This window comes from Fopius arisanus, unplaced genomic scaffold (assembly GCF_000806365.1).
Source record: "Fopius arisanus strain USDA-PBARC FA_bdor unplaced genomic scaffold, ASM80636v1 scaffold00015, whole genome shotgun sequence".
Taxonomy (NCBI): domain Eukaryota; kingdom Metazoa; phylum Arthropoda; class Insecta; order Hymenoptera; family Braconidae; genus Fopius; species Fopius arisanus.
Window position 1 is genome coordinate 854,655 of NW_011887754.1, and position 25,745 is coordinate 880,399.

The following is a 25,745-nucleotide window of genomic DNA, read 5'->3' on the forward strand; positions in this document are numbered from 1 at the left end:
GAATTCAGGCCGTGTAATTAGAGACGATAGAGAAACGCCTGAAGACGCCCCCGGGACTGTTTACCATTGGAAAAACCTGTGATATTATATATTCCCTCTGCTTATCATCGACGGACGGAATTTTTAGTGTAAATTCCGGTTTATGCTCGTATCTGCTGCATAAATATTGCATTATTTTTTCATCGGGGAATCGCATTCTCCGATGCACTCTTGAGTTTGATCTGTCTGCAGTCACGTTTTGAGATTAATTACTCGGTAATAATTTTTTTTCATGACTCATTTAGGTGAACGAAGACGATGGAAATTTTAGAAGGACTTTTACCGTTTGCAAATGAAATAGTCGAGCAGGTCTGTGCATCCACGATAAAAAATATTTGGTAGCGAGTGTCAAAAAGAGACGATTTTACTCTTGATTTTATCAACCGTATGGGGCGTGGGTTTAATTAAATCTTAGTCACGCTCTTGGATTCATTATTTCCGATTTTTTTTCACAGGATTTTGATGGGTCTCATCCCACGTTAATTGGAGAATTCAATGGAATAGGTCATGCAATTCAACTCTCGTTGGAATTAAAAAATCTGATTTCCAGCAGAAATAAAATTTTCGATTCCCAATCATTCAATTCAGACTATTTCCCTGTAATTCGCAATATTTTTTTACCAATTTTAGCTCCTTAATGATAGACTGGATATTTCATTAAATCTCAGTCACGTTTCTGGATTGTTAATCTTGGAGTATTTTATCACTTACAATCTGCAGAATAATTGTTTTTGATATAACACACCACTTGATTAACAATCCTCATATTTCAGATGAGCACTTCTGTCCTTGAAATATTGTTGGATAAAAATTGGCAGAGGAACGTAATATGTCGAGCATAAAACAATCAGAACAAAATTGTCATTTATGAAAGCCACTGGATAATTCATGCCCCTGCAAATGCAGAATTAATCGCGGCGGAATGGATTTTCAAATTAATTTTCCCAATTAAAACCCTCATGAATTTTTTTGCTAAAAAAAAATTCAATTAGCCTCTGAACCTACCAGGAAATTGCAATGATTCGGACAGAAAGGGCCGATGGAAGTATCAGGTCGAGGTCGACCTATCCAAAGTTTGCCGACTACCTCTATGATATTGAAAAATCTCGCTCGATATTTTGTCCTTTTTCGTAACTCCACAATTCTTTGTTGTTCGATAATTCAAGGCTGAATGCCAGGTGTAATTGTGAGTCGACCACCGTGAAAAGCCAAGTCCTTCCATTTAAGCTGAAAGCGAGAGCTGTGTGTCAAGGAGATTTCTGGTATTAAATCAGGTGCTTGAGGTACCTCTAATCGAAACTCTACAATTCCTGAGTTTACCCGGTGAATTCACTGGATGCAATGAATCGCATGAGCCGTCTGGAGCTTTTAAGCTCTGCAAATAGTCATTTACATCGACTGCAAATGGACTGGAGATGAAAACGTTTGACTCCCAATGGAATCGATTGGATGAATGAACTAGGAACAATTAAAATGAAGATATTTTCCACATCTTTCTTTATAAATATAAAGTAGGAGGAGTGTTGCCGAGGGGAAATTGAATCCTCAAAACATCTGAACCCACATTTTCTTCCATATTATAATGAAATCCACTGTTGCACTCGAAATCGTCAGTTTGCACTCTCCTGCAGGAAAAGTGCAGTTAACAATGAAACTTCAACATAAAAAACTATTCACACGTATTTCCTCTCATCTCTACCTGTACGAGTATGAAAAAACATCAGGCGACTAGTCGAGTCTTTTCAATTCCTGGTATATGCCATACGTTCGAAAAAGAGGCCATCAGTGTTTTTTTTTTTGGGGGGCTTCTCAATGTCCTTGAGATATTGATCAACCTTCCGGGTTCGCATGTGATTCCAGGAATAAAGTGTTAAATGGAATTGTCGATAGGAATTGAGCTCGACGCATCGGAGGCGTTATCGATACGGGGGTATTCCTCTCGATAATCCAGTGGGCGTCTCTGATACTCCAAATTTTAATTACCAACTGCAAAAAATAATGACAGACTATTTACAAAGGACAAGAGAATCGATATTCATCCATTGGAATTAATTAGTCAAATCATCAAAAAAAAATTAGCAGTCCTTCATTAATTAACGTTCAATCAATAATTAATTTGTAGTGGATCCCGTGTGATAACACCTGGAAGTTGTATGTAGTGAGTAAAATATGAAATTTAAAATATGAAAAAAATAAATTTCATCGATGTTCAGAGGAATCCAGACACCACTCTAGGATGAATTTTCTATAACTCCTCATTACGCATTCAAATAAAATCTCTTGATGTCGCAATTCCTCTGAAAAGTGGAGCAGTATACCTCAAAGTAAACGGATTACCTCATTCCATAGGAATAAGAATCCCAGCAGATTACGTTCCTCGTTCTCCATGAAAATCCCGTATGTCCTCGTTTTCCAGCATCATCTGCTCTCGATAATGATGAAGAAGTTACAGAGAAGTCAATGACGACAAAACCGTTGCATTTAACTGTGGAGCGGTGGAGATGCTGAATATCTCGTCTCTTGAGCTTGATTTAACCATTGGGTTTTAACATGATGCGCATGCGCACTGCCTTCACTTCAGGTATAAAACATACATACCTCCCACCCCTCAGCACCCTGACGAGTTTTGCCGGAGGAACTTTAGACTTCAGTATCGCGCCGGACGTTGGTCAGGTGCAATCGTATTTTTATTTTTTCATCTGGATAAACAAACAATCGTCGCGATAAATGAATAAAGATATTCAGGATTGATCGACCGAAAAACGTGCAATTGTTCCTCATTGTTTTCGGGATTGAAAAAAAATTTTTTTTTTAGGGCTCACTACTCGGTTTTGTTGACGTGCACTTGGAACTCAGGAATTCACCTGAACAGGTTAAGAGGTGAACAGGTAGCGGGACACGCGTCGTCATGGGTTACGAGTGTTGTGCAAGTGTAGTGGAATTTTTTTGAATATCCTATTTTTGAGTTCTTCGCGCCCAGAGTCTCATGGATACTAGATTATGAATTGGAAGCTGCTCACGGGGATCAGCTCGTGGTGAGAATTTTTTTCAACCAGAAATTTGAGGTTTCAAAATTTGTCAAATGATTGGGATAAATCACAAAACATTTATATTGTATAAAAAAAAACAATTGACCGTACTGATATATTAAAAATATACAAAATATATGTTTTCTTTGTGTTTTTTCTGTATCTTTTATATATTTTTTCCTGGAACTATTCAGGAGAATAATGAATTTTCAATGGTTCCACTTTTTGTTTCGTTTGACTCATGAATTTAGAAAGATTGAAAATATCAAATTTTTCTTTTGAAATTTCAAGAGTAATCTTCTCATCATGACGTAATTGCATGGAGAAACGCCGGAAGAAATCGTCGTTGTCTGTGAAATCATTGAAAAGTAGCTTAAAAAAAATGAGTGAGACCCATCTCAACCTCAGAAGTAGTAAAACATTCTGGTCGAGTCTTATAAAATAGTCTAGATGTTCAATTGAACCTGAATCATTACGGGGCAAATGAATATTTGGCTTGAGGGGGTGATAGCCAGAAAAAATAGATAAATTGAATGTCAAATAAAACGAGATAAATCGCGAATTCTGGAGCACATCTGACTGATGGAATTCGATTATAAAATCTTCACGAAGGGGAACACGTATACCATATGCACCCGTCCCCTCTGGGTTTTATTAATTTACCGCGATTTATACAGTGGTGATATGATTCCTCGTGTATCCCCTTATTCAATTGTCCCACATTCTACATTGAATTCCCTCTAATGCCATTCACTTCCAACAAATTCACGACAGATCAAAACCAAACGACAGGAAAAAGCAAATCTCCAAAGAGTTCTTTCCTTCTTTCAGTTCGGCTCATTTTACCTGAGGATTAAAAATACGGGGAAATTACTCCAATTCTGGATCTTAAAATAAACCAGTCCTTTCTGGAACCGGAGATTTAATTAACACTCTTTTTACCGCCATTCTGATGAACACAAATGCAAAAGTCTGCAGACCGAATATAAAGCTGAGGAGACTCGAAAATTAAGTGTGTGTACATGGTAATAAAGTTTGAGGAAATTGAAAATTCTGAGCGAAAGGGAAAGTTTCTGGGACATTCCGGTGGTATAACCAAATGAATTTTGACAGGGAGTGGATAAATAGTAAAAATGTTTAATTATAATAAAATAATAATTGATTATTTGGTTGAAATGATTACGAGTAGTCAAGATAGTTTGATGAGTGATTCTGGTTGACCCTTGTGTAATTTCAGAACTCCATTGTTCCTCTGGGTCGGTGTTTTACGACTGTGAATAATGGAAATGTGAGAAATGTCAAAAGCTGGGATGAAAGAGGTTTAGAGCTGCTCTAGAGGCTCTAGAGGCTCTACAGGTATTAAAGCGATGCGAGAGATGAACGGTAGAAATTGCGCGGTTTTAGATGTTGGAAAGTTTTCCACGAGAAGAAACACACGCGTCTCATTGCTGACTCATACACCGGTCGTGGCTTCAACCAACCGAGTCGCGACTCCTTTAAAGAAGTAGAAAAAAAAAACAAAGGGCATTTTTCAGGGGAATGGAGAAACTGAAAAAAAGGAAGAGGTGGGCGGAAGCCAACGGAAGTCACGATAATTCGCTGTAATTTGTAAAAATTCTTGAGAGAACTTCCACAGGTTCTCACCTTGAATAGACCATCCCCAAATCGTAAATTTCGATGGGAAATTGTTTATGTCACGTGAAAAAATAACACTGGGTTCTATTCTATTTTTATGACATTCTACTTCTACAATTCGACAATGAAATTGAAATAGCGATTCTCTCGGTTATAAAAAGTTTAATGCAAATTGAAAAATACCTTCAGATTTTTCAAAGCTGGTGTAGACATTTTTGTTATTTCGGGGTAGAATAAAAATGGCGTTATTTTATCTGGACTCTGTACTGAGAAAAAAAATCAATGATGTTGGGTAAATTTACTTGAGACAACGAAATGCCTCAAGTCTTTATGTAAAGTCCCAATTTAAATTCTGGTCTGGAACAAATTTGTTTCGCACTATTAAATTTAATTGGCAGAAGTCATTTATTTTTCTGAGGAGAGAACAGTATTACGTGATTTTTGTACAATTTTATCTGACAGAGAGTAAAATGACTTTTCCTTCGGCGATGGAAATTTCAAGGCGAGTCAATTAGTACAAATAAAATAGACAAATTGCATTGAGTTGCGGTTCTCAATATCTCCATATAATTTCAGTTTCAATCGATCAATTCATTATTAAAAATCAAAGGGCAACATTATTTATTATAACGCATTTCTCTCGGGATACCAGTCGGAGAAATATTTTAAAAACAAAGTCGATTTTTTTTCGCGTAAAATGTACTTGGTAACGATTTTTTTTTTCTCTGTGAAGATGACAATTTTGCACTGCATCTCGACACGTACATAGAGAACTCAGGAGACGTGTTCAGCAGTCCTGATCATGTCCGTTAGTACGTGGAGATATGCAACATGAATTTATAAAAGTTGCATTGAGACACAACAGGACTGCGAAGGGATTTACGAGGGTGGCAGAAAATAATTGCAGAAAAGTCGCATAATTTTTGTTGGATACCATCCGTTTTGGAGAATCTTAAATGTAATCCCACAAACACTATTTAGCTATATTTTAGCCTATTACATATATATTATTATTATTATATATGTAAAGTACGAACTCAACACGTGTGAAAATGGTTTATTCTGGCACATCAAAGTAACTCGAGCCGGCGCCTCATATTTCCCCTGTTTTGCCGTGATCGTCGTCATTTGACGCCAAAAGATTTTAATTAAAAAATATCCTCGTTGAATATTCTTTAACACATGGGAAGCCATCTTTGGCACATGATATTGTTGAAAGCGCCGCTCTTCTGTCCACCGTTTTTGTTAATAAATTTTAAAAATAATAAATTTTAAAAATAATAAATTTTAAAAATAATAAATTTTAAAAATAATGAATTTTTATTCTTTATTTTTCTCCCAAAAAATGTCTTCCCTCAGTTTAATGAAAATTGAGAGTTTTAAAAAATTATTTTGATGAATTAATTCAGGCACTCTTGAGGCGCACAAATGAAATTCATAAAAAATCATTACTGGTAAGAGCAGAAAGTATGAAAATAAATAGGTGTAATAGTAATAACAGTAATAACACCGCGGATTGAAATAATTGCATTGTGGTTTTCCGTATCAACATAAGGAAGAAGAGGAATTGTCCGTTGCAGACCGGTTTTGCTACAAATTAAATGTTAAGTTACACATGTTTCTTTTTCCTCGTGGTATCTTGTTATTCTCATTGAGTTGATCGTTGAGTCATCAATTATATTCCACGTGGGCGAGCAGGCTGAAACACTGTATCGTATTACGATTTTTTAGGATCAATTCAGTTTAAAAAATTCATAGGATTTGCGTTTTTAAATATTTTTCACGTTAATGAGCGTTTTTTGGCTAATTAAATGCTTCGAAATTGAGGAAACTAGTCGAAGATCTGTCGTAATGAGTACCCGAGGGGCAGATTTACACCCGTGACATTTGAACGGAATGTAGAGATCAATCAGCGATATCTATTGAACGTACGCTGAATTCCATGGGATTGAAACATCGGTGATTTCATGTTTGGGGTAATTACCCGTTCTCTAATGAGTTCAGTAAAATCTGTCAATTTACACTCAATTTATGTCACCGCAATCTTTATTTTGTTACAAATAATTCCATGGGTTTCATTTTATCTGATTTTATTTGACTTTGCAATAGGAAAAATCGCGTTCAGTCGAGTTTTCCTTGAAATTGCTACACGGAGAGAAATATTTAGTAAAAATTACGGTTTCAGGTCACTTACCGATTACGGAGTCGATTCGAAAAATTTAAGTGACGGTATCGTAATTTTTTGGTAATAATTCAGATAAAAATTACGGAACACCGCAGAAAAATTCCGCGACTTTGGGTAAAAATTACGTGACAGTTCCGTAAAATTTCTGACAGCCACATTTCGCTCGAGAATTACGGAGAGTAATTTTCCTGTTTTCCGATTTTTTGGTGTAATGAACTTAAGATTATTTACATGACGTAAGATTGGGATGAATGAAGGAGGCAATTGCAATTATTCAATGACGACTCCCAGGATTTTATTAAGGTTTGTTGTTACAAATCCAAAGCGGAAATCTTTGGAGAGCCGCTATTACGAGACAATTCTCGTATGAGTACCGTTCATCAATCCTTTATCCTCGTTTCTCTTTATCTAATTTTTTTTATTTCCTCTCGCAATTGAGGGACACGATGAAATAAATATTATTTGAGTGGAGGAGTCACGTCTTAACTTGTGCAATAATCCACTGGCATAAATGTCAGGTCAGGCCCCAGTTAGAAGGGATACAGGCGAGGTTTATCCTTCACCTGTTCATTTTTCTCAGGTTAAAATTGTTTTTTTGTGGTGATTTTGCTATCATCTCCGTGAGGATATCTTCTGAGAAACAATGGCTTCTCGCCTGGGTATTTCCCTCGTACAAGAGATTGTCAATAATTCATTTACATGATTTATCGTCATTTTATCTGAGAATTACTTCTGGAAATTGCAACATATTTTTTTGTTTGTTAGAGTCGTTTGATTGATTTCTTCAGTCACTTATTTTGCATAATGCGACATTTTGTTATCTGTGTTTCTTAGAAACTATTCACTTCACTGACAATTTAATTGCAGATGCATCCACCTGCATTTACTGCATTCTTTGACATTAAAAATACTTCAATATTTTCTGCCAATGAAATTCATTAGTTCGAGTTTATTTTTCAATTATTCATTTGGTTATTCGAAATATCCGGGAATTTAATTGATCGAATTAACACTGGAATTGAATTAATACAAGTGCAACTGAAAAACGTTCGAATTTTAAATATTTATGTCCCATTTTCATCGAATCAAATTCTGCACCCGAGCAAATCTCAAACGGATTTCTTCGACTGTATATAAAATTTAATTTCCGCGGAATATGACGTAGAAAAAGCAATACAATTTATGTTCCATTAAAAATTGAAACGAGTGATCGATGAATCACCCGGACATTGGGCTTTGGTAGTTCAGGGGTGCAAATAGATTTTGAAAAAGTACCAGTCCAACGATTCAATTTCATTCGGGAAATTCGTTTCCAAAAGTGAATGAGGAATGAAAAGCGCTGGAAAAAGGGGATTCCCAGAGAAATGGATAAGTCCCTCGGAATTATTCCAACATACATCCTCCGAATTCCATCCTGGTCGTTACACGGAAATGCTTTTGCTTTACCTGCATTCAACTTGCACACAGCCAACATTTCACATAACCAACTGCCACAGTTCAAAGCGGATTTACGCTTTGTGATGTACCCAATATCATATATATTTTTTCTTTTTTAAACCCAGAATATCCCCCGCGGCTTTCAGCTATTTATACCCCATTTGTTCCACCCTATAATTGAATGCCTGAGTACTCTGTAATTGTAAATTGAATTTTTTATCTTACCCTTTCAAATGAAAATTTTCCATTACCCGAGTAATTGGTTTTTCTCCGATTCCCAAAATCCGTGATTTTTTTCTCTTTTTTTCTCTTGCAATTGTTCACTTTTTTATTTATCCAATGTACATCTATTCTCTAATGAGAATCAAGTTATTTTCACTGAGTTCAATCCTCAAATAAATTTCCTTTCTCCATTCTCTTTCATCTTACGTCACTAATTAGATTTTTTCCCGGTGAAAAATGCGTTGAATTTTAAAAACCATCTGTGCGAATTCTAGGGTACACGTTACGGTCCCCCCATTAGATCTATAAACAACGAGCAGTAATTAGCAATTACGTTGGAAATCGTTGTTAAACGTATGCAGGAGCGATTACGATTAAATCATGCAATTTATCTGGCTAACGCCAGTGGAATAATGGACGGCTTCACCGTCTGTGGGACCCGCGAAAATCCCGCCATTGTTTTAAATTGTTTGTGTGGCACGACGGAAAATCCACGAACAAGGGATAATACCATCGACAAAATAATACTCAACAAAACGACGAGGAAAAGAGGAATTAAAAGACTTTGAACGTCACCCCATCGACGAGTGGGAGGTGATTCATGAGGGTTTGAGCTTCCACAGACCTTTGACTTTAATAAAAAGTGTGAAAACAAAGGGGAGGGTAATTCAAACGCGTTTCTCACAATTGTCGGATTTTTTTTTTCTATTCATATCGAAACCACAGCCTGCGACCTCTTTCACGCGCATTATTATCGCAATTCGAAAGGGAAACGGATTCCATTGAGGAAAACAAAAGTTACAAATGTGGAAATTAACAAAGAAGCGGTGAAACAGTTTTATGAAATGGTACGTCTGGTTTTCGAAAGGATAAACTCCGTTTTCTCAATTTGAGAAAAAAAAATTGAGAGAAAAATTAAAACCTCAAATCATTTTATGAATAATGAAATTATTATTTACAAAAATGGAACAACAAAAGGAGATTGTTTAAAAAGTTGGTTGAATCCACAACTCAATTTAAAGAATTGATATTCTACATTTCAATATAATCATGATAATCGGATACGTCATTGGATACGTTTATTCGTCTTGAGTCAATATTCCCGTCTTGAGATAAGATAAAAAATACGGGTGACGGTTGGATTTTCAATTTTTTTCACCATTCATCATTTTTATTCATTGTTTAGATAGTTCCAGCGACCGGTAAATACAGATAAACAGCTCCCAACTTTAATAATTCATGGATATCATGAAGAATGTCTTCATATTCCTACAAATCATAGAAAACTCCGAGCTTGAAGACATATCCATTAAACATTGAATCTTTAAACAATCTTCAGACATTCTAAATTTTTGAGTCTCACGTGGAATAATCATTCAGTACAGATTCTCAAATTTATACTCTTTCACTCTCTATATAATAATTAACTTTTCATTCCCAGCTCTTCCCAAGTAATCCTCCAAAGTATCCAATGAATTTGTCAAAAGATTTTTCTATCATTGAAAAATACTCAAGATAAATCTTCTACTCTTCTACCAACGAAGGAATAATCATTTTCATCCCCCCCCCCCTGAATTCTTATTCAGATAATTCCTGAAGTGAGAAACTTTCACTCTCTTTCTCTTGTAATTTATTTTCCTCAATGAAGTTCTGAAGGGAAAAGTAGGTTTGAGTATCGAAAAATTAGTAAGACAGAACGGAAAGCCAGATAAATGTTCTAGCAGCGGAGGAATAAATTTCTATTACCCAACGTGAATGGAATTTTCGGATAATAAAGCAGCGGTAGAACGGAAGTTGGCAGTTTTCTCTTGAATGGAGTGTCATCCGGCGAGGTATCAAAGCCTAACCACGTACCTATTGGAATAGACAATAGGAGAATTGGCACTTTTGAACAGTGGGATTGCCAGGTGAAAAATAAAAGTAGTGAATAAAACGGATAATCAGTGAAGCGTTTTGAAAATAGTCTTTTGACTGGAGTTTCTTTGTCAACCTTCCAGAATGGATGAATTGGAACAAAAAAGAAAGTTAACCTTCGAGGAGTCAGCAAAAAGTAACAATGGTGAATCCAGTCATCAGTCCTCAATTACTCTTATCGAATTGTCTCCTCCGATTATATTGGGTCAATCGTTCTTTTATCATCGATTATCACTGCTGAATTCCTCAGAAAGATAATCATCTTGGAAGCTCTCAAAGTAATCAACTCATTGAATTTATTTCCTGTACATGAATAATAACAATAGCACTTACTTCTTCATTTATTTATTGTTTGACGTCAACTCAGTTGTAATTACATATTGTAACAGACATGGGAAAAGAGAAAGCTCCCTTTGCTGGAAGAAAGTCCTCATTTCCAGCCTGATAATACGATTTTTCCAGTACCGTTGTTAATTATGAAATTGAGGATAAAAATATGACAAAAATATTTTGTTTTGTGGGGTTTAAAGTTGGAATCAGTGTACTGTGAAATGGGATATTATTGCTGCAAGACACAGTTTCACTGCTCAGTCAACTAAAACGTAACGAATGATAAAGGAGAGGGAAAATGAGAGTGAAATTCAGAATGTTATGATGCAATATGGTGACAGTTGTGGAGATGGAGTTCGCAGTCAAGTTACAATGAAGAGTAACCAGTGGGGATGTCATCGGATATTGATTTGTCGGCTGGAATAGGTGAATTCGCATTTGTCATATTGGAAATTATTTATGGGCCTCTGGCGGACCGGCAATTTGACGTGTGATGTGGAGGACCGATCAATTGACCAATGAATATTTTTATTGAACTCATCCGCCAATCACTCGATTTTTCACCAGCTTTCGGTGATAATAACATTAAAAATTCCAGCGAATTGAGAACTCTCTATAAACCATTTTAACATGTAATTTCATTCATTTATCTGTTATCAATAATATTTTTTATTATCAGTGTAAAATAAAATATTTGACCTGCAATATCTTTTCTGAAATTCCCCACTGAGAGAAATATTCAATTAAAATTACGTGTATTTTCCGTAATTCTGGAGCGAAATGTGGTTGTCGGAAATTTTACGGAACTGTCACGTAATTTTTATCTGAATAATCGGTGAAAAATAACGATACCGTCATTTAAATTTTTCGAATCAACTCCGTAATCGGTAAGTGAACTGAAAGTTCCGTAATTTTTACTAAATATTTCTCTCCGTGCCCTTATTAGCACGGGATAATATATACAAAATATATTTTATATTAATTATTATTCTATTATTTTTTATTCATTATTATATATTTTTTATTAATTACTATTCTATTATTTATTTTTTGCGCAACTGCAAAATGTCCATTGTTGAAAAATGTGGGTCAAGGATTACAGCTTACCTGTTCGGGTGTTCAGGTGTTCACCTGTTCATTTAAAAATAGTCTAGGCCTCAAATTAGCGAAAACAATTTGTATCTGACAGTGCGATCGCTGGAGGCACGTGATTTAAACGCATTGTTGTACATAACAGGAGGAAGAGGAGTCAGCAAAATCACTTGTCTCCTCTATTATTCCATGAAAGCTCGGTACGCAGCATCGGAGCAAGTACACGCGTACCAGTGAGAAAGAGAACAGTACAAAATCGTGCAAACGCATGTTCACGGTGTATATGCGGGTATGAATACAGATAGGACCCTGTGGAACAAGTACCTAGGGTCCAATTATCCAATGACAGAGCTGTACGGCCTTGCCTCGCCTTTCCGAACAATGACGCTACATTAATGGACAGTTTCTATCTCACCGACTCCATTTCAACCTAGCATTTCTCACTTGAATGCCAAATTGCCCCGATGATTGAATATCATCCAGTCATTCATCATTTCGATATATCCGTTCAAAACATCAAAATCCATTTTTCATCTATCAGAAATGACTCTTGAATCAGTAATTTATGTCAATAATTCCCTATCGATTGAAATTTTACATCATTAATTGGCAAGTCATTAATTTTCCAATTCCAGTGTTCTCCACTAAAGAATTAAAGAGCCAATTCGACTGCACCAACCGAAATCCCAGCGAAATTTCAATCGTTTGTAGTTTTATTTTAATTTATATGAAAATGGTTTATTGCTATGGAAATGTGGATTGAAGGAAGTTTGAAAATAAAATGAGAATTTGAAAATTGGTGTAACAATGGGAAGAGAGGATTAATTGACTCACCAGCACCAGTAAGATGACTTGAAGTATCTTCTTCAGGCTATCTAGACATCAATTCAGCCCTCCATCAGCCCTCCCCATGAGTCTCGACGTCTCAATCGATTTGAGAGAGGCTCTCCGGTTCAAATAATTTTACGGAATTACGACAAGCCAATCAACTCCCGCGACTAATTACAGAGAGGCACTTGCGTAATTATGATAGCCGAGTCTGGTGTAATCACAGGAATATTCTGGCTTCCTGGCTTCCATCATCAGCTGTACCCTCACCAGAGGTTCAGCATTTCCTCTGTGGGTGTTACCCATCACTTTGTGTCCTGCAATTAATATTCTCTGGGCAATCCACTTTTACCACCAATAAAACTCCGCACAATCCACATTACATTACATTTCTAGTGACTGGATAATTTACCCGGGGTAAAAATTTCGTGTGAATTTTTTGTAATAACTATTTTGTCCTCCCCTAAATTTTAATTCGTAGAGATAATTTGTTTTTGTCATCGTGTACAGAATAAATAATCACACTGTCGCCTTCCGTCTAACGGTCCTTTTCCGAGGCTGACCGAGGAACTCGCCAACAAGAACTTGAAGTAAAGTTAGTGGAGCATGACACAAGTACAGAGTCAACTCTGCATCCGGTAAACGACATGAAATAAACTTGAACGACATTCCCCAACAATGTTTGACTAGCGGAACTCTAATTATTGAACATGAGTTAAAAAATGAAAATATTAAGTGAAAATTCCAGCGCTCTCTTCGAAAAACCAATAAATAAAGAGAAATGAATACAAACGATATCCATATTTGTGAGGCCCTGGGGAATGAAATTCAAAATAAAAAATTGGCATTCCCCCATCCGAGATTCTCCCCCATGGCCATTAAAAATCAATTCCTGGGGGAAACGCCAGTCAATATCCAGTGGGAAAAAGTTCTCGAGGCCAGGGGCAGAATGAAAAATTGAAATACACGGTCAACCAATACAGGACTAGCTCTGAAAGCACCCTCGGAGAACCCTTGCATTCCAATCCCATCATTAAATCCATTACTCTCCTTTTCCACTCTCCAAACTAATGTAAACTCCACTATAAAATTCGTAATAAAACGCTGAGCGATATCAATTCAAAAGTCAGCTGTGATAACGCCAACAAAAACCCAGTGGTTTTATCGTGAGTAGTATGACTCTTGTTTTATCCTCTCCACCGGTGCATCAACACGCATTTCCTCCGGTTTTTTAAATAAAAATATATATCCAAGATATGGCCATCCCTTATCCTGAGACTGGAGTTACTCATCGCACTGGAGTTACTTTACTCTCATGTATAAAGGTATTTTTCCCAGCAGACTGGAGATATCACCAGATGGCGGACTTACCTTATCACCCGGAAGTAATCCCCGGGACTTCCTACATTTCCTTTCGCCTCGAGTAGCAGAAATGTTCGAAAAATATATTTCTTCGCGAAATACATCTCGCGACAGTCTATTACGATTCCCTGGACCATCCCTCATTTTTTCAACATTTATAATTCTTTGACAGACAAATAAATACCACTGGAAAATACTGACAGCAATAAAGAAAAAATTCACGGTTTTGCGATTCCTCTTTCTTTTTTTTTATAAATTACATTCTACTCTTTATCGCGCTTATTTATTTGTTATTTGCGTATGTATTTTCTAATAGTAATTGTTAAAATACGGAAATGTAATGAGCGGAATAGACATCACGCGGAAATTGTTGGCGTTAATTCCGAGGAAGCTGTCAAGGCCTGATCGCGGCACAATTTTAAAAGTAATTAAATATGTAATTAGAGAGATCGTGGAGTTATGATTGGCCTCTGATTTCAGATTTTACGAGGCGATCCTATAGGACTCGGAGATGACGTCGAGATCAGCAACTTGTGGCTCACGATGTACAGGTAATCATTCTGAAAATAATTTTGGTCTTACTATTGATGTAATGATAATTTCAAACTGGATTACTTGCTGTATTACCCTGGACTTTCCATTCTTTCAAAAGTCATTCATTCACTTTTGGAGATAAAAAAACGTGGACACGCGCCAAGTAAGTGGGTGGTTCATGCCTCCAAACAATTTGCGATGCCTCGGTGCAAGAGTACAAAGTACTGTTAGAATTACCGAGGATCTGGTCCTCATTCCTCTCGTTGTTACCTCCACGCAATTTAAATTCTGATGAAAAAATATATTCACTTTTTCCTGGTAGAAACGGTGACGCTCGTCTCGTCACGCTGGAAATTTCTACTTTCTGAAGAAATTTCTAGAGGAACAAACAAACGGAACAAGTTAACCAATGCATGATAAATGTCATTCTTCCAACTTTTTCGATCAATACAACTGCCTCAGTCGATGCAAAAACAAGCTGAATACTGTCAAGGGATTATCAATTTAAAAAACCACAACAAAACATTAGTAGAATTTCGAGGTCATGAATTAATATTCAGTGCAGCGTACGGGTGTGTTGATATCTGCGTTTAATCTCAGCTGGTGATTTATATTCTTGATGTTCAATGTGTACCACTCGGATCAAGGATTTTCCCAAGTTCTAACCGGTTCTAATGTCCATCAGCTCCCCTTCGCTTTTACATGAATTTAAATTAAATAAAAGTCCCTCAAGTTTCTTTTAATAAAACGTCACCTTTCGATCCTGTGAATTAGATTTTTTCACCTGAAATGAAATCTAGAAATAGATATGGTGATTCCCTTTTTTTTTATAAAGTAGTTTATAGAGTAGTTTGAATTATTAATGAATATTGTCCACAGGAATGATTCTCCTGCTCATCAGTGGCTCCCTGGTAGAATCCCAGCAGTTGTCCTTGGAGTCCCCAGGGCTCACGGTATCAGGAAACAGCTCAGTCTTACATAAACCCCATCAAGAAGGCAACACGCCTTCATCAGCCTTGAACGATGGTGAACGTAAACTGCCTTTCCAATCTTCACCAACTCCCGCGAGCGAATGGATAACCAATTCACCAACGCCGAGGATCAACAAAGAGCAACATTTGCCGAGTAATCAAGACCTAGGAGATACCTCCCCGATCTCCTACCCCAAACCCCTCCCAGATATTGATCCCGAGAGGCCTCTAAAGCCAACTGAGGCCCCCAAGAAGCACTTGATCGAAAAGCTAATTGCCAGTTCCAATACGCAGATTGGAGACAAATCCCACATCACCCCAGAGCTATTAAAACCAGATCCACTTCCGGAATTCAATGAGAAGGACGAATACTCAGACATCGATGACGACAGATTCGAGGACAAAGAGCCCACGACCCCGAAACCAAATAAGGCTCAAGAGGAAACCATATCTCTAATAAACGACACAAACGTCAACTACAAAGGCCTCAAGAAAGAGCACGTGGACGACGTAATAACGAAAAATCTGAAGGTAACACAAGAGAATGCGACGAACGTCATCTCCCAAGAGCCTGACACCCAATCCAAACGAAAAGATCCGAAATCTCAGGTGGAGGCAATCAAAAACGTCACGTCCTCGAAAGTAATGAGGATAATAGAACCCGAAGAAAGCATCAATAACGAAACATCAAGACACACTTCAACAGGTTTTTCACAAGTGGTAAATCAACCAGTTGAGAGGGTTCCGGAGAAAAACCTCGAAAATCTCGAGATTTCCTCGACGATATTTCCCTCACCCAATACACTAGAGAACACAACGGCTGTAAACGAACGAAATTCCTCCCCAAGAGGTCGTACAATATCATTCAACACGAGCAATCAGTTCAGCAGTGAAGTGAAAGCGATTGGCTCGACAAAGGAAAGCGCTGAGCTCGGCTCCACAAAGGACTCAAAACCGTACCCTTACTTAAAAAGTAGTCCAAGTAATCCGATGAATACAAGTAAGCCGATAGTTTCCGAGGAGATATCTCCACTGGAGAATACCATCGGAAAAAGTTCTGATGACAAGAAGCTAGTAATCACAGAGTCCTCTGTTGTTATTGATAACAGCATCCAGCAGATGAAACCAACATACTACAAGAGATCTGGAAATTTTTCGAGATTAAGTAGTACCGACGCCCCGTCGTCTCTCTCGACATCTTCAGGGGCTCCAAGAGTTTCCGAAACCACTGGGGGATCCAATCAAACGGCCTCTGCTGTCTCAGAAAACACTGGAGACGCTCAGGAGATCCTCGAGAAGAAAAATACGTTAGATGAGAATGTGTTGACGAATGTCAATAAAAATAGGACGCAGATACAGGAGTCTGGAAGTACTGAAGCGAATTTGGCACGGAATACCACGGAGACGTCTGAGAAAAAAATAGTCATTGAGACTGTCACTCAGATCTATTCCCAAACAAGTGGAGATGAAATGCTGATGACATCACCTCTGAATATTACTGAGAACTCCACTAAGTCATTCTCAATAACCAGGATAACAGTTCCCACGGAATCTTCATCAATACCTCTCGATTCCTCTACTATTACCGAAACTTCTGGTACTACTGTGCCGGGGATAGACGAAGTTGGCTCAACTACCCTAATCCCCGAGACAGTTTCCTCAGGAACTTTGAGCACAGAGGGATTACCAACTAAGACTGAATCAACAAATTTCGGTGGTCGTGGAATTGACATTGAGTCAACAACTTCGGGGGTTGAGTACGAGTTCATTGGTCTCACTGAGGCGACATCCGAGAGTTCTGTCGGTAGTTCTGAGGGAAGGGAAACTGATGTAGAGTTTGTTTCGGGAGGAGTTTCCTCGACTGCTTCCGCGATTGATACGAGTTCGATTATCGAATATTCGACGGAGAGTGGAACTACTGGGTTTAGGGAGGAGGAGGCGGCGACGACAACTGATGTCACGACAGAGATCACCACAATGAGAAATGAATGGTCGACATCTAGCACTGATATTTCGAAGGATGATGGAATCACTGCTATCCTTGAGGAGACGACCTTCGTTGACAGGACAACCAATGAATCGATGGAGACAACTGACACTCTGGAGCCAATGGATTCCACCACTCCCAGTACCACTGAAAAAGTGAATATTTCGGATGCTGGGGAGTACTCAACTGGGCCATCAACATTTTCACCGGTTACTACTGAAACGGAGATGTCGGAGGATTCCACGACTGTCATGAATACTGAAGGGGGTGGAAGAGGGGTGACCGAGCCATTTGCCCCTGAGGACGTCAATCTTCCCGTGAGAATTGTCGTCGAGGGCACTTGGAATGAAGTGTGCCCCCACTTGCCTGCCCTCAGGCAGTCACTTGCAGATTTGTTGACTGCTGGAATAGAAAAGTAAGTGGAAGGGATTGCCCAGGGGGAATTCTAGTTTTTTATATCCTGGAAATCGCAGAGCTGAATAACGGGGTGATTTTCTGGGGGAATCATTAGAATGAATTCAGAATACAAAAGACATTTCACTCCTTGCTTATTTTTTATAGATTGATCGATCGATTTAATGTCGCGTACATAGCATTGATAAATTATTTAAATTGTTTACTGCTTTTCATTGCAGAACAGCAGCCACTCAAATTATTTTCAAAAAGAATCCCTGCACGGAGGGTGTGTCACAGTCATCACAGGAATTAGGTCTTGTAACTTTATATCTGTATGTAGTCGATCAGAATGGAAACTTCGATGCCTCAATGACGAGAATTCTCCCCAGTCTCTACAGCAGAACTTCCATAAAATCTCAGCTGTCTGTGAGTATCAGTTTTCTATTCGTAGTTTTCAATTCCTGCAGGTGAAGTGCGGTCCTTGAATTTTTATTTTCAAATGCCCCATCCCACGACCTCAGGCGATCTGCCAACTATCCACTGGGAATTGCCGTTTGGAGTCTACATCCTGGTGTCGGTTTCATGGCTCCAGGGTTTTACAAATGGCCAGTCATGACTCGACTGGACGGTCAATATCGAATGAAAAATTGTGAATTTTTTTTTTGTGTGTAAAATGGGGTTAATGGGATAAAGGAATTGAGTTTATTGCGACAAATGAGGGGCGGGGGTGGGCGATCATTACGGCGGTGGAAAAATCGATTAATGATGGGGATGCTGCAGCTGCAGCCCAGGATTTCCGATAATTCTCGTGGTTTGTTTACATTTCAACGACGTTGACAAATTTACTCATGTCATCAAGAAATAAAACAATTACTTACGCAGTAAATAATTGGTTTTCTTGCGTGGATTCATTTTTCAAAGTGTTCGCTAATTTTTCATTACGAGTTTATTCTTGCGGAGAGGTTTTTTTTTTTAGTTTAAATCTATTGTATCGCGATCGTCTCTGCAAAAAATTTATCCGCTGTAAACCATAACTATATATTTTCCATATTAACTATTTTCAATTATATAAATTTATGGATTTTCGATAATTATATTCGATTTTTTCGAATTCGATTTTTTTTCTGTATTCCCTCGACGATATATATTCCATTTTTTTTTATTTCGAAAACTGTCGAGTCGTTGATATTTTAAAAATTCTCAAAATCACTTGAATTTCGAAATATGTCTCAAATAACTATTTTTTTCAATTATTCACCATAAAATATTTCACGAAAACTATCGAGAAAAAATTTAACCATATAGCAATCTTAATCTGAATTTAATTTCGTATTTCCACAGATCCGCAGTTTTCAATTGGTCCAAGATACAGATTCTGGAAACGCGATAGCAGTGGTTGTGGTTTCCTGTGTGGCTTTCATATGCCTTGTCCTCTTGGCTGGCCTTCTGGTAAGCATTTCCTTGCCTTTGAGAAAAACTTTGTGTACACGACATCTCAAAAGTTTGCCCCATGAAAACTTCCATTCCCCAACGAGTTTCATTTCTCTCCATTTCTGCGGTCTCATACAAACAGAGATGATTAAAACTTTCTGTTACTTTTATTCATGAACAGAAGCTCGGAATTTCATTAAAATAGAATGATATTGCTCATGGAAATTCACGCTAACCGCTGAATTTTCTAGGTATAAATGAATTCTTATCGGGGAATGGGAGACTCCAGACTCTCATTAATTGGAAAAGAGATTCAGGCGCTCGATCGTTGAATTTCAAAGGCCCTTTGAAACTCAACGAAACTTTCTTCTGATCATTAAAATTAATGACAAATAAATTTCTGATTCAAGTTCATAATGCGGAAACGGCAAACGAGGTTCAACTATGGAGAGAGATGTCGACCAGTCTCGTTGGATGCATTCAGCCTCGACAGTGTCTCGGCGTACAACAGTGTCAGACGAAAAGGTGCTAACAGAGCATCAAAGCGCAGTTATGGAAATCCAACTTTTGAGGATTCGGTGAGTTGAGAGTACTAAGCTCTCTGGGTAATTACCATAATTATTTCCTGTGAATTTTTCGCGTTTCAATATAAAAGCCATTCAATTTGCATTTATGGAAAGACTTCTGAGCATGCGAGAGTCGAAATTGCTCATATTATCACTTCACTTCTACAATTTTTTTATTATTTTAAATAAAAATTGTTTTTCTTCCCCGAAACAATCGTAGATCGGACATCAGACCAAGGATGAACCAAAAAATTTTTCTTTCGTTTAGATCTCCAAGTGTTTTATTATTATCTTTAAGATAAAAAATGAAATCCATCATAAGTTGAAAAAAAAAATGGAATTCTTGAGAGGTGATAGACCAGAGTCGAGGATGAACAAAAAAAAATTATTTTCTACTCTCTATGAATTCCAGACTGCAGTTCCTTCACACCCCCTAAACTTCTCAGGTCTCTCGACCTTTTGCAACGAGCAGAGCGCGATATATGAAGAATATTCAGGTATTCCCCAAGTCTCAGCGAAGATGGATGAGCTGCCCCCCGGGGCAGAGGTAAAGAATCGTTTCGCCAACGTAGTGCCTCTCCCCGAGACTCGAGTGCCCCTGGCGAAGATCAACAATGACCCGCTGTCTGAGTACATAAACGCCAGTTACGTACGAGGGCCGAAAAATGCAACCAAGTACTACATCGCGTGTCAGGCGCCGATGGAATCCACTGTCACCGACTTCTGGAGGATGATCTGGGAGCAACAGTCCAAAGTCATCATTATGCTGACTGATCTCATTGAGAATGGGGTGGAGAAGTGTGCTGAGTACATTCCACCCTCTGAAGTCACAGACTGTCACAGACTTTTCGGGGATTACCAAGTCACCCTGAAGAAACGTGAGACCAAAGAAAAATACGCCATCTCCACACTTCATCTCAAGGTAAAATTCATACAGAGGAGGAATCCCTCTTTATTCCCTTTACGTGATAGACAGTACAAGGAGTGAGTGAATGAAATTTTCTATTCCAGAATTTGGAAAATAATACATACCGTGAAATATCCCACATTTGGTATCTCTGGCCAGCGAATGGAGTGCAGACAGATGCAGCTGGATTAATAGCAGTTCTGTTGGAGGCCCGTGCCCTCCAGAGGGGTGGCCCAGTGCCAATCGTCGTCCACTGCAGTCCAGGGACAGGCCGGACAGGCACCCTGATTGCTCTGGATCTTGGTATCAGACAGTACGAAATAACGAGAACAGTCGACGTCCCCAGAGTCGTCTACACCATCAGACGAGACAGGGCTGGATCAGTTCAAACGAAGGAGCAATATGCATTCATATATAAGGTATGTGAAAACAAAATTACTTTCGAAATTAATTATTGATAATTGCGATAAATTTTATTTAGGCTTTAAACCTTTATGCAACGAAACTCGCTGGCGGTGGCATCGAGTCCACCTGATATTTGCTGAAATTGGGGGCGAGGAGAGCCGAGAGTATCAGCTAGGCTGCGATCTAAGTCAATAATACGTAACCAATTAATTAAGCCGGTTTTGCTGAACTGCTGGAAAAGGGAACGAAAACGATCGAGTGAACACTCATAGAACAAGCCAAATTGTTAGACGTACGATTAACTATCTGTGACAATTTGATATTTTAAGAATAGGTATTGCAATTATAAGTGCAGCGGCGTGAGAATGGGAAATTAGTCCAATAATTTTTATTTCAATTTCCAGAGGATTAAAAAAAAATCTTTAAGACCCTGAGGTTACGGGGAATATCTGTGAAAATAATTATCTTATTGTCATTATTTTAATATATATAAATTCAGGAATTCTGTGACATGTACTGATATTCTTTCGGAATTTTGTGAAATATTCGGGGAATAATCTGCCCACCTGATTTTTCTGGACTCATTTCCCCTTGCGTGTCTCTTGACTACTGGAAAATGATTTATAGGAGGTATTAAGGATAATGAGATTCAAAAGTACGAGAAATCATCGATTTGAAATATCGAAACTGGACCGGAAAAAATCTAAAGTGAGGAAAAAAGTGTTTTTACAGAATTACGACTTGTTTTATTATATCGTTGATCTTGTTACTGTACAAAATATTAATTTCGATTGAATAACGGCTCTCTATTTATGTACATAAAACTGTTATGTATTGATTTTAACCATTAATTGTGAAATTAAAAATGATTTTGTTAATTTTCCTGGTGAAAACACAAATTGTGCAATTAACGATGCAGCAGTTTGAGATGGGAGGTCTGAGAAGTAATATAATACACTATTTCGATGTGATCAAATATTTAAAATAGAGGAACAAATAATATATTCCATATACTCATTTTTTAGGAAACATTGACTACCGTTCAGTGTTTAATATTTGAAGATATATTGATGTTAAATCTCCACAAGTATGAAAATAATTTCATAAATATAAATACCCTAGATTGCCAAAATGTCGATGACAGAGACGATTCTGCAGTTGATTGACGAAACGTTGAATTTTTTTTTTCAATTCTCTATCCAACTCATAATTTTTCGTTGAGTGAATAGAAAAAATTTGAAGTTTTGAAAAACGAAATGTCTTCACATTCACCATTCTCCTCCAGAATTGTAATAATTGAATAATGAGCGCATGATCCACATGTTCAATAAATGTATCTATGTATATATGTATGTAAATCCAATGAAAATTACTGAAATACGCACATGAGCGATAATTAAAATTGAATAAATGTATTAGAATCAAAAGACAAATATTTAAATGAGCGTTTCCTTTCTGGTTAGTTCCACCGCGGGTTCATAGGGGTTCCACCTTCACCTTTTCAAATCCCCGTCAATCATCGACACCGCAAGAGCTCAATCCATAATTCCGCGAAAAAAAAAATCCACCGCTAATTAAACCTCATCCGCACTCCCGTCGTAATGGAATTCGCACGAGCGAAAAAACTATAAAGACCTGAAACAGCAGAATTTGTTTACTCATTAGCAACTATCTTACAAATTAAATACTTCATGGGATATGTGTATCACTATTCGTCCTTAATAATGATAACTATAATAATAATTGACGAATTAAATTTGGGGAGTATCCCATAATAAATAAAAAATTACTCTTCAAATGATTCGGCCGCAAAATTTACCTTTTATTAATCTTCTTTGCGAAATATCAATTAATTAAGTGTCCAATTAGTATTAAGAGATTATTTTGGCTGAAATGATTACTGACTTATATTATAATGGCAGTAAAATAATTAAGTGGACTAATTAAATGTTATCAGGTGATGATTTAGTGGTAATACGATTTTTCAATTATACCTATCTCTGCTTACGGCACGTATTAATATTAAAGAAAAAGAACTGGGGTTAATATTCTTGGTGAATGTTAATCCAGGAAGCAGTAAAAGTATGACAACAATAAAATCACAATCGGTGATAAGGGGAAAAGTGAAATGGTAACGGGGAAACGCCGAAGGCAACTCAATGGATAATGTCGAGTAACATCTACCATCAATTCAGAGGTTTCCTTCGCTGAGCAGATTTTACTGGATAAAACTGGATTGGAGCTGTTGTATCCCGAGTGCGCCGGGTACTCTGGCTGGCTGGAACCATGTGTAGAAAATAAGCAAAATGAGAAATTCATTTTTTTGCATCTTTCACGGTTTCAAGAATTCACACTCAACGACCGATGATTCCTCAGCATAAAAAGGTCATATTATTATTCAGGATACCATGAAGAGTTTGAATAAAAATTACTGATCAATTGGATCATCAAATTGAGAATAAGAGTAAGAGTCTTCTCAATGGTTTTGCAGTCATTGACCGATACCTGTCAAAAAATGAAAGGATAGAGCTATCAAGCAGAATAGCACTCAAGTTGATGACCGTTGAGGCCTTCAAATAAATTGGGATTTCCAAATAAAACCGGATACTAAAACACACAATTCTCGAAGGTTGTTCAATACTGTATTTAATCGAACGAGTGGGAGAATTCTATCCTCGAATTTTCAATTAATTAATTTCAAAGCTGTTCTAAGCTTATTTTTGCAGCTGACATCACTCTGATTACGATTACCACAACGCAGGTTTCGGTAAAACTACCGAGAGTGTTTGATCTATTTAAAAAACCTCTTGAAAACGCATAAAATTTCAAACCACACGCGCTTACGAGTTTCTCCACACGTCCCTGATGATTTCAGTTCGATTGCTCAATGATAAGTTCAAGATTACAAACAAAATTTAAGCTTAAGTACATATTTTGTCAGTATTGACAGCTCCAATGACTTCGTTCCAATCCTTTTCTATTTTTCGGAAGGCGTTCCACTGAAGGGGATATAAATGATTCTTTATTCTTCATCGCAGAATAGAACAGGAAATTTTCCCAATGGCTATCAATTTTCCATTGATGAGTATTAATTTGTTGTTAATCAAAATTGACGTTTGTCACTCTTAGAAATAATTATGGGATATTATGATCTGAGTATAAACAAAAATTATGGAATTACCTGATGAGGTATTTCATGAAATCACGATAAGCGATTCTTGGAATAATAAATTCCTAATAATGTAAATATCGAATGAATAAATATTGAGTATTATTCATGACTCAGAGTGTTATGAACAACCCTATATGAATACTCGGAAAATTCTAATGAATTCATGAGTAATTCATTGGACATTCCAAGTTCTGATTTAGTATTACGGTTCCGAAAATTGATGTGTGGAATTTTTTCGAGACCCAAATCCGGTGTCCTCATTGCTATTATCTATTTAATTTTCTAAATTACCCGAGCAGTAAAACTATGAAAGATAAAGAAGAATTTTCCGATTGTGAAATGTCAGAATTTAGAAAGAAAAATTTTTAAATGGGCATCACAGACTTAACAATTAATCTAACACGTATTACTAGACAGATTATAGACCGGTTGTGGAATAAATCAATTTAATAGTGCAATTTCTGATGCGTAGAAATCAAGTCCTGACAAGAGAAGGTCAAAAAATTTCAACTAAATACTCAAAATTATCATTTTTTACATCAGGAATTCCGGCCAGGCAATTTGCATGCAATAATTATAAAAGAATCTGGTGAAAATTCCAGGGTTTATAGTGCATTTTTCTATTATTCCTGTCACGATAACTATTATAAGCTGTCATAACTTTTTTATGGATTAAATAATTTGGAGAGAAAGATCGAGTCAGTTGTTTGGGCCTGATAAAAAATAGGTAAGATGCAAACCATGAAGAACATGTGGCGACAGCAGAACAATTCCATCAGAAATTTTTCCCTGCATCCTTCTCTCGTCGTCGATGATTTACGCAATATAATTTCTTATGTATCTGTAGATGAATCAATGTACATACTTCGTTAGTAAGACTAAAGACTTGAAGATTGGTTGACTGACGCAGTTTTGTCTGGTTGTATCTTGGTCATCAATTGAATCCTCCAGCCGCAAACAGTAGAATATCTGATACTTTCCAGCAATTTTATTTTTGACAATTCACTCAACGAACTCAATGAGTCCGAATTACCGGATAAAGCAAGAACATTTTAAGAAAATTATCAATTCCCATGATCCTGGAGTAAAAAATAGACAAAAATAATCAGGAATTCATTGATTGAGGGAAAAAAATTCATGATTTTTATCATGATTTTTATCATGATTTTTATCATGGTTGGCAATTCATGGGAGTGTCATCAGAAAAAATAATGTTATTACGGAAATCTTGTGACAGCATCAATTAATTAGCTGATGATACACGAGGGTGTGTGAGCTAGATCATTCTCATTGCTTGTATTCA

The 25,745-nt window shown here is 37.2% G+C and overlaps 1 protein-coding gene across 1 annotated transcript; it reads left to right on the plus strand.

The window, feature by feature from the left end:
- Positions 1-2,679: 2,679 nt before the first annotated feature.
- LOC105263497 (uncharacterized) lies at positions 2,680-22,761 on the plus strand. The gene is made up of 9 exons (XM_011299740.1): positions 2,680-3,074; positions 14,554-14,624; positions 15,487-17,980; positions 18,201-18,387; positions 19,303-19,410; positions 19,803-19,970; positions 20,371-20,880; positions 20,970-21,284; positions 21,347-22,761. The coding sequence occupies exons 2-9, from the start codon at positions 14,585-14,587 to the stop codon at positions 21,398-21,400; spliced, it is 3,876 nt and encodes a 1,291-aa protein (XP_011298042.1). The 5' UTR covers positions 2,680-3,074; positions 14,554-14,584; the 3' UTR covers positions 21,401-22,761.
- The last annotated feature ends 2,984 nt before the right edge of the window (positions 22,762-25,745 follow it).